The 14,707-nt window shown below is 40.6% G+C and overlaps 1 protein-coding gene across 5 annotated transcripts in view; it reads left to right on the top strand.

The window, feature by feature from the left end:
* Window positions 1–127: 127 nt before the first annotated feature.
* The window catches only part of FAM114A1 (family with sequence similarity 114 member A1), a 39,060-nt gene continuing 24,480 nt past the window's right edge, over window positions 128–14,707 (top strand). For 2 of the 5 annotated variants that reach the window (XM_054203616.1, XM_054203617.1), the window contains exons 1-3: window positions 611–1,188; window positions 2,759–3,108; window positions 5,251–5,338. In XM_054203616.1, coding sequence (XP_054059591.1) covers window positions 2,767–3,108; window positions 5,251–5,338 — 430 coding nt within the window. In that variant the 5' untranslated portion in view covers window positions 611–1,188; window positions 2,759–2,766. Of the gene's footprint in view, window positions 173–610; window positions 1,189–2,758; window positions 3,109–5,250; window positions 5,339–14,707 lie in introns of those variants that run through there. The other 3 variants (XM_054203614.1, XM_054203615.1, XM_054203613.1) reach the window with 3 other exon arrangements.

Here is a 14,707-nt window from a genome sequence, read left to right as displayed (position 1 = left end):
GAAGGCGAGCCAGCCCTCCCGCCCCTTCCTCCCCCTCCTCCCCCTCCTCCCCGCGGCCCGGCCGGCCGGCGGCTGCCCGCCCTACCCTGCCTCCTCCCCTCGCTGTTGCCGACGTGGCGGGGCGGGGAAGGGGAAGGAGCAGGGGGCGCGCCGGCCGGGGGACTGCGGAGCGGTAAGGAGCACGGCGATTTCTTCTTTTTCTGCCGCTTTTGAAACCGGCTGCGGGCTCCTCACTGATAACTCTGCCCCACAGGGGATTTCGACAAGGAAAGAAAAAAAAAAAAGGAAAAGAAGGGGGAAGCTGTGGCCGCTGCGGGTTTGAGGGAGCGGCGCTCCGGCTGCTCCTGCTCTACGGGGGCAGGTGGCAGCGGGGCAGAGGGAGCTGTCGGCGGGGGCAGTCGCCCGAGGGGGCCTGGCCTCAGCTCGCCCTGCCCGCAGCGTCCCGCCGAGGGAGAGGCGACAGCGGGCGTCGAGCGAGCGGGGAGCGCCCCGCCGCCGGCCATTTAAAAAAGTTATCCCTGACGGAGGCGTTGATCCAGCGCCTGCCGGCGGCCGAGCTTTGCTTTCCAGGCGGGATGAAACTCCTCAAGCGGCGGGGCGGCAGGTGCCACAGAGCGGCGGCGGGAGCTGCCACCACCGCCGGACCCTAAGGGGAAGCCGGTCCCCGCCTCAGGGCGGCTGGTCGTTGCGGGCGGGGGGCTGGCCTGGCCGCCCGGCCCGGGGCTGGCCTTGGCGTCTCTCCCATGAACTTACCTGTAGATAGGTAATTCCCCTTGGGCTGAGTTGTCCGAGTTGATTTAGATCACTGGAGTCTCACAGATGACATTTTGAATGGCACGTTTCCCCCCCGGTCATGCATGGCTGTGGTTTCAGAGAGGTGTGGGAGTTTGCTCTTGCTCACTCCTTTGCTCCTGTGAGGACGGTTTAGCACAAAACTTAAGGCACTTTGGCCCGAGTGCTCCCCAAAGATGGCCCAGTCCTGCAAAAATTCGTGTGCGCATCTATGCGGGATCCTTTACAAATTGTACTGGTGTAGGGCATTTTCTTACCAAGGTCTAATCCCCATGCAAATTTATGATGCGGGTGTGTACAGATTTTACACATTTTGGTAGAGGATCCTCATATCTGACGATGGAATTTGGTTTACAAACACAAAAATTTTCTCCAGGTGATGCTGCCCACCACACAGTGAGTACTGTTAAAACAATGGCAAAATTTACCTACACTAACGCGTTTTATAGTATTTGCTGTATTTGTAATGGAAAACTGCAAATACTTTTGGCAGATGCAAAGATTCTGACTTGTAAATGTATGTTTTCTAACGATAATTAAGTTACAGTGTAAGCTAAAGTAATGTAAGTGGCACCAAATGCTTATTTATGTATTTATGTTTCTTATTCACTGATCCCCAATGCTGTTCTTGGAACTGTTCAAACAGCTGATCTACATTCAAGTTAGATAAACAGGCTTCCAAAGCCACTGATGTACATGATTCTATAGACTTTAATAAAATATACTAATTTAAATACATGTTTCTCAGGCAGATTTCTCCTAAATCCCAGTTATATTTTGCTTTTTGCCCTCTTTTTTTTTCCACGTTCTTCAGTCTCTCTTAGAACCTCAGTCCTTCCTAACAGGTACAAAGCTTTGAACCACGTTTAATTAATATGGGAATCAATGGAAAGACAAAATCTGCAGAGAGGACTGTGTGAGTTTATTTTATGCCATGCAACTCAATATATAGTCAGGAGCTTGTAATGACAACTCCCTGTCAAGGGTTGTCTTCTAAGTAGAGTGCAGGCATACTGTTGTTGCCAGCAAGTGTGTGTTGGTAATCACTGTGCAGTAGTCCTTTTGGACTCTGCCTGTGCTGCTCCTTAATCAGCTGCAGAGCTTCCTCAATGGCCACTTCTTTCCCTTCCTGGATCCTCAGCCTGATGACCGTGCAGTGGTCTTTTTCTTCTAGAAAAAAAAAGTTACACTGGAAGGAAAGAAGTAAATAAGATAAAACTGGTTTGTAATTTACCAAAAAAAAAAAAACCAGAAATCAATAACTGTACCTCATGCAAGCTTACTTTGGCTTCAAAACTGAAGTTTAATCGCACAGCTGGAATTTAGGAGCAAGTGAGAAGCATTACACTGCCCAAACAGTGAGCCTTTCAGACAAGTGATGCAGAAGCAGTGTGAGTAATGAATGCTTCCTGTCTATGAAATGGCTACAGGGACCGTGGCCTGTCGTGTTCTCACGTTATGCCCCTTCTCCAACACATAGATATCACCACAGTTTTAGTCGCACTGTGTTTGTCATCCTCCTCTCCATCAGTCAGCAGGCTATAGGAACCCATGTGTGTGGAAATAATGAGAACAAGAGCAAGAGCTGCCTGGCTATCGGAGCTCAGATTATCTAGTGGTATTTCATACGCATCTGATTTGGAACACAGGGAATTAACCATGTGGAAGCTCTTACATTTGACTTCTACAGACAAATGAACACTGTTTCTCCCTCATCAAATCATATTTTGGAAAACAGTAATGCTTCTCTTCGTACTTGAGTTCTGCAAGGTGAATAGAATATTCAGAGTATCATCGTGATATCAGTGCCAGCATGATGCATGTGCCACAGAGTTCTGTACTTCAGGAGGCCTTACGTCAAGGCTGTGTTGTTTTTCAGCAACAGCTTATGGTAAATGCTGCGTATTTCATAGTCATTCAAATGTTTATGGAACCTAAAAGACTTTTATTTTATTTCTATATTCAGAATTGAAAATGTCTGAAGACATACATGATGGCATCCCATCTGAAGAAAAACCTGAAGTAGTGGAAATGACCAGCAATGAGGTGTTGCCTCATGAGTCAGTACCACACCTCATGGAAGCTGAGATCTTGCACGAGTCTTCACAAGATGAACGTGGACAGGCCACTGAGAGTGCCAGGAATGGACAGGAAGGAGACATATTTATTAATGAAAACCCTTTGACTGAAAAAATAATTGAAACTCTGGCTGCCAGTGGAGAGGTGACCGAAGACATGCCCACTGAGTGCAATGAGACCGTAAGCCTTGATGCAGAGCCTGAATCTGAGGAAACACTGAATGAACAAAGCAGTCCAGTAAGTTATACTTTCTTTCCATAAAAGCCCTCCCTTCCCTGCTTTGTAAGGACAGAATTTTGTACAATGTACATACCGTTTTTCACAAAAGCCTTGGGAGTTATATACAGAGAACCTGTGTGGAAATAAATAAGTTAATTGCAACACCAAGCTTTTGGAAACTAGGAACAGTTGAATTTCTCTTTGCCAGTGTGATATTAATTTGGTCTGTCTAGCCTGGCTGCAATAAAACTATACCAGAGCCTAAATCTTATTAAGAATCTAGTCCATTTTGTATAGATATAATACTGCTGTGATTTTGTTATCTGGCTTTCTGTACGAATCCGCTTCATTCAGTTCACAGAGTGAACCTAGAAGAGGACAGAATTTAAGCTGCATATGCAGCACTGGATCTTGTACTTGCTAATTCTCAAGTCATTGACTTTACAAAAAAACAGAGTATGTTTCACAAGGCTTGGTGAAACAGCCAGTAGTTTTCAATTTGTTCTAGGCCAGTAGGTTTTGATTTGTGATCCGCAGACCTTTGGTAGTCCTGTGAGTAGTTGCAAGTAGTTAATAAAAGAAAACTTAAGAAAAACAAGACTTTTTTACGGCCTCCGCAACATCCAAATCCAATACACGTGACATAGCTGAGGATGTTCTCATCTCCACTGAAAAATTTTCAGACATCCACAAATTGGAAAAGGTCAAAACACATTGTTTTAGTCCTCCACCAGTGAGGGGGACACACCTCAGAGGTGACAGGGGATCTGTACACTACACAATGCAGAGCTCTCTTGGGAAACTTCAGCTTTTGGTTTTGAATTGATTGTGTAGGGATGGTGCGTTACTGGAGTCTTTCTTGAGACAACAGTTTCTTAATATGATTTAAATATAGAATACTGATAATCACTTAACACCACACATAAATGTAGAAGGTGGGCAGCACCTCCTCTGGCTGGGTTTTTATTGAACTCAGGAGTTCTCTGTGCACTTCTGGGTTACACCTCTGAGAAAACTCAGGCAGAGAAGCCTCTAACTCCAGCTCCCACTAGGAGTCAGGAAGGAGATGGGTTCCTGCCTCTCCCTAATAATAGCCCTAATAAACTTGTACGGTTTTGTAGGATCAAGTGCCTGAAGAAACAGTAGGACACCTGTAAAGACATCTCTGGAGTTTTAGGCTCTTTCAGGAATAGGGGATCTGAACTAAGCTTCCCATTCTGCTTTGTTGTGCATGGAAGCTTGAATTTCACATAATACCTAATCTAGCACTGGCCGTAAGTGTTTAGGATCCCATTAAGAATATGTTGCACTTTTAGGAATGAAAAGACCTTTAAAAATCTGGCCTTAGTGACCAAACGGTGAACATAAAGCAATATATGAATCAGTCAATATAATAAAGCTATAGAAGGGCATGTCTGCCCAGGGATACTACATGTGAAATAGGTTTTATTTTAGTATGACACCAAATTCTTAAGTAATTCTCTACATGGATGCTCTTGTTTCACATTGAAGTTGTAGTCGTGTGTTCACTGCATGGATGTGTACGCCGGTATTAGCACCTTCCCAGCCAGGTGTTACAGTTCTTTAGCTGAAAGTCACGCTCTGCAGTAGAGCCTGCAGAACCCATTTCAGTCAAAGCCTGTGAGGTTAGTTTAACCCACTACAGAAGGCTGTTCCAATTAGCCTATCTGACTTCATATTGAAACAGTCAAATGATCAGTTTCACAGACATCAGAGTGAGGTTGATGACCTTGGTTTCCTCCTGGGGGAAGAAAGGGTGAGGTGAGAACAGTAACAACCCTGCAGTGCCATAAGAATGACACCTTTCGTGCAAGGACTACTTTGTACAAAAGCTTAAGCATCTGTCAGAGGAGCTGGCGGCAAAGCTTTTGTCAGTCATCATTCTGGGGTATTTCTCTGTATGTTCTGTCTCTTGAGAATCATTCCTCAGAAGGCATCACCATGATTAGGGAAGCCAAGTGTTATATTACAAACTGCCTATTTTCAGACTGAATACCCTTGTAAGCAATGGCACAGCCATTTTTGCTGATCATCATTTATTAAACGCCGGACTTTGTTGCCTGAGAGGTTCTTTGTGTTTCCTCCTGCCTTTAGAAAACATGAATTTTAGACAGTGGAGTAATGTTCTTGTTCTTATAGGCTACAGACTCCTCACCTAAAGCAAGCAGATGGGGAGCTTGGGGTTCCTGGGGAAAGTCTCTCCTGTCATCAGCTTCTGCCACAGTAGGTAAGTGTTCAATCAGCAAAGTACATGGAAACAAATCATTAGACATCATTAGACACATTAATGTTGTCTCTTAAAGATTCATGGACAGTTTTGTTCTCATATGCTTGGCAGTCATGATTTTTTTTTAACAAGAGGAAGGACCTTCCTAAACTGTCAAAGCACATAAATATTTCTTCAGGTCAGATTATGGACAAGACGCTAGGCTTTTTTGTCAAGTTAGTTAATTACCTCATTGTGGCTTCTTCACAGAAAGGATACATAATCTGATACAATTACTATTAGCCAAAGGCTTACAGTTTTTGAAGTCAAAGCACTCCAGCCCAGATTCATGCACATGCATGTTTGTGGTTTATACACCATGGCTTCTATCTGTACCATATGAATTCACTTCTCATAAACCATTCCAGCTTTCACTGACACCCAGTGAAACTGTTAAGCTATCACACCAGACTTCAGAGAGTAGAACGTCACACGGAAACATGGACCCTATAATCCCTCTCCCTATACTCTCATTTCTGATAGTATGTCAGTACAACATATCCTTGTGAAGGCTTTAGGTGAACTTAATCATTACATATTGAAACCTTTCACAGAGAAAAAGTGAAGCATGCAAATACCTAGTTACTGCGATGAGCGAGGGAAACAAGCAGTCGACTCAATATGAGTGATAAAGCAAGCTTCAGCTTTATTGCAGCTTCATCAGACTTTTATACTCTTATACTTAAATATGCCTATTTGTCTTACAACTATTGGCTGTGCACTAAAGATTACATTATTCATACTCCTCCTACATGCAGTTTCTTGGGTCCAGGTTTGTTCCTGTTCTCTCACAGTCTACTTTCTCAAAGTTGTTTATCTGACTTAAGGAAGGTCAGCACGGCCTTCAGCATCTTTCTTATCAGCATGACTCGGAATTCTCCATGCAGGCAGGCATAGCTTACTTCTGATAGTCCTGCATGGTGCCGTGCCGGTTCTCATATAGCCATTCCTCAACAAGTTACCAGTGGGGAATTTCTCACAAAGCACCTACTAAGCTGTTAACTAATCAGTTCTCATAAAGGATCCACAAAACACCTTCAAAAGATGAACCTAGGAATTAAAGTTATTTACTAGTTGCTAAAAATAATGGAGTCAACAAAGATACTGGTTTTATGATCCCATATCAGGCGAAATGATTCTCCTCTTTCTCCTCCTCTGTTCCGTGAGCAATAGATTATTTCCATCTATTTCTCAGAGAAGGGTTTAATTTCCCCTATCTTCTCTTTTTTTTTCAGTAACCCACACTCAAGGGTTCATAACTACCTTTTCTTTCAGACAGTCCAACCAATTAACATATCTGATTAAACTCCGAATGGGTTTCTAAAATGTCTTTAAATTGACATAAGTGAAGGTTGCTGCTGAAAGGAGCAGGCCTGCCCTGACCCAACAATGTATTTCTTCCTTCTCTTATGCTAACTGTAGCCTTCATGTAGTGACGTGGGGAGCTGGTTTATGGGACAAAAAACTACAAATGAAGTAAGCAGGATCAGTTTGTAAGTGCCCTAATCTGGCTCACCATTTGATCACCCTAATGCTGAATGGAAAGTGATGGGAACACACAGAACATGCCAATGGGGACAAAGGCAGCTTCACTAGCTGTGGAACTGCGTGCGTTCTCAACTTGTATTTAACCTTAAAGTTTAGCACTTCTCTTTCAGACTTGAGGAAGGGCCTCTGTGTCAAAAATTTCACCCATTTATTTTCCTAACACTATTAGTAGGTCTAATAAAGGGTACTGCTTTCACAGACTTAGAATCATAGAATCATCTAGGTTAGAAGGGACCTTTAATATCATTTGGTCTAAGCATTAACCTAACACTGACAAATCCACCACTAAACCATGTCTCTAAGCACCATGTGTACCCCTCTTTTAAGTACCTTCAGAGAAGGAGGTACGTCCACAAGCCTTGCTCCTCTTACATTCTCAGACCATTGTAACAGCGTTCTGAAAAGAATTTGGCTTAGTGTAAATAACTAAAGAAGAAAGTTTATGTGCATAAAAGTAATTGTACTGTTCATCAGTTGGAATTGTAATGCTGATGAATTCTTCAGTTCATTTTTATAGTTGCAGCCATGGGTTTCTTGGAACAGAGCTCTTTCATGTCATTCAGTTTTTGACTGTGAGATAGTCATATGTATATTCTGTTTAGCTTTTGCAATAAATAATATTCTATCAAATAGATATTCTAATGTTGTTTGTGGGTAATAAGATTATTTGCTACCAAACAGTTACTGTCATTGCAGGCTTGCAGTGGCAGTCTCACTCTCAGTGTTCTGTTGCTTAGAAGTCTTGGCCTCACTAAGCAATCAGTTTAGTGTCACAAAGTGTATATGTTTTCTGTGGGGCAGTATGGCCATAGATATTTTCTTGGGCAACTGATGTGAGCTTGCCTGAAAATGATGAATGCTGTTGTAAAAAGTTTGGGAGACAAACAAGAATGTGTGTTGTATCCTTTGTTGGTAAACCTGGCATACCTTTTTACAGCTGTTGCTCTTGTCTATAAAACCTGCTGCCAGCATTGTGTCTCTGTGGATCTCCATGGACTTTTTAATGATATGATGTTATTTTTGTATAGGCCGTACATCATCTTGGTTCATGCTTAATTGATACTGACTTCTTAACATACTATATCAGCATCATGACTATCTTTACAGAGTGTAAATAAGTGAACAAATTTGCTGTCTAGGCAGCCTGACTTGATAAGGTTGTGTGATGTTGTCTGTTTTGAATCTGTCATTCATTTCAGTGGCCAGTCTGGCCCAAACCACAACAGCATATCATCAACATGTATATATATTGTTAGAATCAGTATTATTTAAAAGTGAGCACAGTTGGAACAGGTCAAGTTGCCTAGGCAAAGGAGCATCCACATGCAGAAAAGAAAAAAGAAAATTTTAAAATAATTTTAATTTTACATGAGAATGGTTGCACTATGGCACACTGAAGGTCCGTGTACTATCTAGTTTCTGGCAGTGATGGAGAGCAATTGGGAAAGAGCCTAAAACAAGATGTATGTGAAGCAGCACTTCCCTTGTTTTCTCTTCCCATTTCCTGGAATCTACAACTTAGACAGAATTCCTGATCCTGGGATCAGGGTAGGATTGAGTTCCCATATTACTATCTAATAATTTTGGATCTAACTTTTTTTCTGTTAGTTTATTAAATAAAAAAAGTCTTTGAATTAAGCAGAAATCAAATGTACATTCTTCCATCCTATAGTTAGATATTTCCTATGTCAGATATTTCCTTATATGGTATCCTGAGTCTCATATTGGATCCTAAATCTTTAGGACAACATTTAAATTTATTTTCTGTGACATTATAACTGGGGATGCTAAATCAAACATTGATTTACCGAACCCAAGATAGCTTGGAAGACCACATAGATAATACTAGATTTCTTCCAGGAAATCAACGCAGCAGGTAATAGTTTATATTCCTCATATAGAGGGGTTATTTCCTAGTTGTGTGTTACATAAATTCATGCTTGATCCTGTGAAGTATTTACTGTCTGTCATTGTCATAGACAGGGTGTGGGACTGCATATACCATATATCTGGTTCGGTGTGATAATTCCTAGCAAGAGACAGAGAGAGAAAAAAATTAAAGCTATTGGGAATTTCAATAAGCTTTCTTCTTTTTATTAAATATTTATTATTCCACTTCAAGTTACTCCATTTAATATCTGAGCAGTTCAACCAACGCTTCGTCTCATATTTTACATCAGAAAATAGGTTTGCCATTATCCAGTCCATTTTAATGTTGCTCTTTCCTTCAGTGTAGCAAATGGTATAAGTAAAGCTGCTTTCTTGGAATTAGACTTACCAATAACACCTTCGGTATGTGATTTTTCTGTTGCTCTGACATGTATGTGATTTTTCTGTTGCTCTGTCGTTATCTTTGTACAACACAGCTGCTTGTCTGGTTAAGTATGACAAATATATACTATTTCTTATATTTTTCTTCAAAATCGTACTCTATAAAATTAGCAGAAACAGTTTGAAGTGGACTAGATAACATCTTAAACCAAATACATTCAGCTTTTGACAAATAGTGATGTAGAACAGCCCAGGTTGGAAGGGACCTCAAAAGATCATCTGGTCCAGGCTTTTGTGGGAAAGGGCGCCTAGATGAGATTATCTAGCACCTTTTTCAGTCACATCTTGGAAACTCCCAGCAATGGGGGCTCTACCATGTCCCTGGGGAGGTTGTCCCAGTGAATGATCATTCTTACTGTAAACGATTTCTTTCCTACATTATTTTCTCTTTATGACTGAGCTGAAATGATTGTTCCAAGGATCTTGGTTTCATTATCCTTCAAACCCTGATTTAGAGCTCCCAAACAGATTAGCATTTTTACTGCATGGCTATAATTTCTTCAGCCTACCCAATTTTAGTTTCTAATAATAAGGTAGTTTCCGTATAATTTGTATCTTATCTCTCTTTAACTAACTGTGCACATATAGCCAGTGATTGTTTTGGTGATGTTTTTTGTATCCTAAATAAAATGCCTATTGTCTTTGAACTGATTTTGACATTATTTGGATCAAGGTCCCCACCACAAGGCAGATGTGATAGTCCTCTACACAACAGGATCTGTAATGCCTTTGGATTAGTAGCAGTCACTGCCTGAACCATGCTTTGTGTCTGACACTAGATGTCACACTAAGAAAAATTATTGAATCTGCCTCGTTGATGAGGTGAAGAGTTTTCTTTTGTTGTTAAAAGGTGCAAGAAGGTTGATTTCCCCCTTTGTGGGAGCACAGCGGGGTAGATCCACTGAAATAGTTGCTGGGATGATGAGATGGGAGAGAGAGGCTTACTGTGATCTGGAGACACAAGTTGTACTTATCGTCACCATTTTACCCTCTTCCTTTTAAAATGTATTTTTTAGTAAATTACACCATCCAGTGTCTTAGTAACAGTACTGTTAAAACTCTGCTCTAACAGTGGATTACCATTGCATCTAAGCCAATGTAATGGCTAGCAGCCACTGAAATGCGCAGTCCTGCACCTCTTTTTTCCTTGCATGTTTCTTCCTCCTCCCCGTGCCAGCACTCATGCTCCTCTGAGCTCCTGGTAATCCAGTTCAGGAAGCTACACTGACATCAGAATAACTCTAAAGGAAAGAAAAATCCATTTTCTGCCTTTTTAGTTCCTTGAACCAACTCACTGAGATAAGCGCAAGGGCAAGCAGAAGGTACAAGTATGGACCATAGGAGGAGCAGAATCTCCCATACCAGCACCAAGAAGCCATTAGGTCAGCTTAGCTGTAACAGCAAACCTTTTATCCAAAGGGCTTAAGTGAGGCAAAACATATTGTCAGTCTGTACTTGAAGCCTGTGACTTCTGTTTTTAAAAACAGCTTGTATGCTTGAAAGCTTGCCCATTTGTGGGGGTTTTTTCCAAGGAAGCTATCTGCTAGTTTAATGAAAGTTACTACCTTCTCCTACAAGCCTTGCCTTTCATATGCTGTATTGTTTTGTATCAATGAATTACGGTGTTCATTAGGTGCTTAAGTTCTGTGCTCAGCAAGCTGCATTTCCAAGCAAAGTCTGTTCTCTGTCATGCTGTATGCATGTGCTTCCATCTGTATAAGTTTGGGGGGTTTTTTAACACTAGTGCTCTTGATAAGACTAACATCTTTCAATACCTCTTACACTATAAAAATTAAAAAAAAAAAAGAACTCAGCTATGTAACTTGCATGGTCTCTGAATTTCATAGTATAAGGCTGCTTAATGCATTAATCTCGTGCATTGCTTGTAATTAATATTCTGCTATCATGATTATTTTGTGCTTGTGTACATTCATCATTCCTCACCTACTTCTTCACCTAGTAAAATGGCACACAGAAATATCAGACACCCATATGCGTTCGTATGCTGAAAAACTTTTCTTGTCACTCAATATGACAATGAAATGTCACTTGTGATGTCACTGTGTTCATGAGCTTGGATATTATTACAGATGGGTATGTGTAATAATCTGCATTGCATATCTTAACTTGAAGTCTGTGTGGAACAGAAATGCAAATACTTCAGATAATGTGAAACTAAAGTATTGAAATGATGTAATTTCTTTTCCATTCTCTACAGATATTATTCCCCTGTTGAGAAATAAAGAATGACATAAAGAAAAAAAACCCAAAGGCTGGATATTATGCTTATACCTATGTAGTCACGAAAAGGACAGTTCATCTCTTCAGAAGACCTTTTTTTTCAATGCATAAATTCATCTGATTAAGGGAAAACTGTCTTGTGCCTGAAACCAAATGGTGGTCACAACTGTTTTGTAAATAACACATGACAGTTGCTGTAGCAGCAAACCCTTCTTTCACAGTTCCTCCTTTTTAAGAATACTGAATGCAAGTATCAGATGGGAAGAACTGTGGACGTGCTTTGGGGATGGCCATCCCGTTTTCTTTCTTTATATCTATTAACATGGTCTTGTGGTCTAGGTGAGGTTGCGAACTAATAATCTGTTGTAGCAGCCTTTATGCCTATTGCTATTATTGAAACCTTTTGCCATTGCAATAAGGAGATCTGAAACTAGTCTCATTTACTAACTTAATTGAAGTTATTCCTGATTTACAGACTGGATAGCGTAGGTATTACCAAAGTATAGCCTGTGTTTTTGTTTTAACGACAAGGAAGAGAATTTTTCTCAAGCCTTGAAGGGAATGAAGTGTCATTAGGATAGCCTAAAAGTGAGCACAAATGGGGTCCCGCTTTTTTAGTGTACAAAACCGAAGCACAGCTGTTTTTTCCACACACCCGTACTTCATACAGATGAGTGATTCCCCTCCAGCCTTCTTCAAGTTCCTCAGTTTCTCAGTCAGTGTCAGATGGCCGCAGTCTTCATCTTTAGCTTGAACCAGATGAAGCTTCGTTCATCTTACTAGACTGAGTTTTAATCGGTTGTTCATCAGAAATGTCCTCATGGTGCAACACAGGTGACAAAGACTGGGTAGTAGCCAGGGACAAAATCTCAGACTCACCCTCCCTGTCTGTACTGCTGAAGCAGGGAGTCCGGTTGCCTGGGAGTGCTAGATTGACAAGGGACAGTGCTAGATTGATGAGGGACAGTGATTCCTACAGAGAATGGTTTAGATTTCAGATGTGCTCATCTGTGCTCCAGAGATGTCTGTCTGCTTCTTTCAGCTCTGCAGGGAATCCAAAGCTACTAAGCTGGGAGGTGGAAGATAAGAGTGCCTAAAGTGAAGTGGGATGTTTCTGACCAAAGCATATGTAAGCGCTGTGATCTGGCCTTGGGCAGATCAGGCAAACTCAAAGGCAGGCCACATTTTTAGGCACTGCTTCCAAAACCTTTATTTTCAAGTGGAAGATTCCACCTAGCAAGATGAACAACACCATTCTGTTGAAATTGCCAGCCAATAGAAAGAAAAGAAATCATGTAGGGAAGAAAACCAAAAGCCACAACACAGGAAAAAAAGCATGCTTTCTTCAAAAAGCAAGCAGTTAACAATACTCATTGCATAGCTTTTCTGTCTCTGCTGTTTACAGATGAGTAAATGGGGGTGTCTGAGGTGTTCCCAAGTGTACAGTATCTGCTCAGTTGCGTTACCAACCCACTGTAACAAAACCAGCACACCTTTATCTCTAAAATGTAGGCTCATCTCCCATAACCTCTTTTATTTCTGTGCCTCTTGAAATTACAAATAATAATTTTAATTTCCAAAGCAACATGCTCGTCTGCCATGTTTGTGCATGTATGTGTATCTAACAGTGCTGCCTTGCTTCAGTTGTGGTCTTCTGATCTCATCCGGTTTTGTTGTAATCAAACATACACGCCATACAGCTTAGTTCAGCAAAACCACTCCTAGTTGACCTGAAATATTTTCTTATCATTCTACTGTGTGTAACCACAGTCCTGAAAATGCTGCCTTTTATAAGTCTGTAAAAATCAGTACAGGAACTGTGTGACTCCTTTTCTTGGAAGTATAAGCTTGTCTGCAAAACTACAAGAATCAAATTACAAAATATATAATAGAAAAAAAAAAAGAAAACGCTGAGATACAGAACAAAACTGGAAAATTAATATGAAAATCTATAATGTTCGCACACAGTTAAAGGGAAATTTTTGCTTAATGTTCATAGTTATTTTTTTATATAATTACAGAACAATAATATTTTGTTGGCAAGTCAAGTCCTTAAGAAAAATTCGAGTGAATGGAAAGAAAAGAGCTCTCTTGCTCGTTTAAAAAGTTGTGAGTAGAAGAAATGGAAAGGCGTGTGACATGGAGGATCTATTACGTTAGTTTAAAAGCATAATTAATAGTTAAATAAATGAGTTCCAGGAATTTGGAGAGTAAATAAACGACTATCTATTCATGATAATATTTTAATTGAACCAATTAAAATATGGAGGAGATTGAGATTAGACAAAGTAGTACGCTGCTCCCCAGTATCTGCATTTTGCAAAAGGCAAGAAGTTTTCCAGCAATGACTTAAATCACCATAGTGCATAAGCTAGTATGTCCTGTACTGTTGGACGTACTGCTGCATTTTGTAAGACATGAGATAAAATAGACAAAGGTCATATTTTCTTTAGACAGGTAAAAGCATTTACCTTCCTAGTCTCTCTGTTTCATGGGGTCATCAGGACCCCATGCAGCGTATGCTGTCGTACAGAAAATAACTTGTTTCTGCTTGTCTGTTCCTTAGGGGACATCTGTTCTTTGTGTTTACCTCCAGATACTCCAGTTTTCTTTGATGTGATCTTTCAGTAGTGCTGCTTCACATACGTTTTCTAGAGCGTATTTATTATTGAATTCATAGAGCATCTGATGTGCAACCCATCTGGAAATCATAGAACCATAAATCTAGGCTTTCCTTCTTCCTTCTCCATTTCAAATGGTTTTGCTGCATCTTTCTTTAATCAGATATTCAAAAGCATATTTGTATGAGTACACACACACATATATGTATATGTCAATGTATATTCAGAACAATGCAGAGCACTGGCAAATGATATGCTATTTTGCTGTAGTTAATATAACTCAGAAAAGATGCCCTGAACTTCTCCAATAGAAAGTGCACACAATTGTGGGAAAGTATGGACAACATTTAATGAATCGTTATGCTTGACTTCATGTCTTACATGTCTAGGTATCTGCCTGAGCATCTGTATTAATAGCTTTTCTAAAATCATTTATCCATTCGCAGTTTAGTTTAAGGTACCAAAGCAAAGAAGTATGAAATCTTCATTAATACTTTTTATAAGTAGTTAGGCAGATAGTTAAAGCACTCTGTATTATCCTACTGGTAGAAGTGATCGGCTTTATGTGAGATGCAGTAACAGTGTACTG

The sequence above is a fragment of the Rissa tridactyla genome, chromosome 5 (assembly GCF_028500815.1).
Source record: "Rissa tridactyla isolate bRisTri1 chromosome 5, bRisTri1.patW.cur.20221130, whole genome shotgun sequence".
NCBI classification, from domain to species: Eukaryota; Metazoa; Chordata; class Aves; order Charadriiformes; family Laridae; genus Rissa; species Rissa tridactyla.
This window is presented reverse-complemented; position numbering and strand designations above follow the sequence as displayed.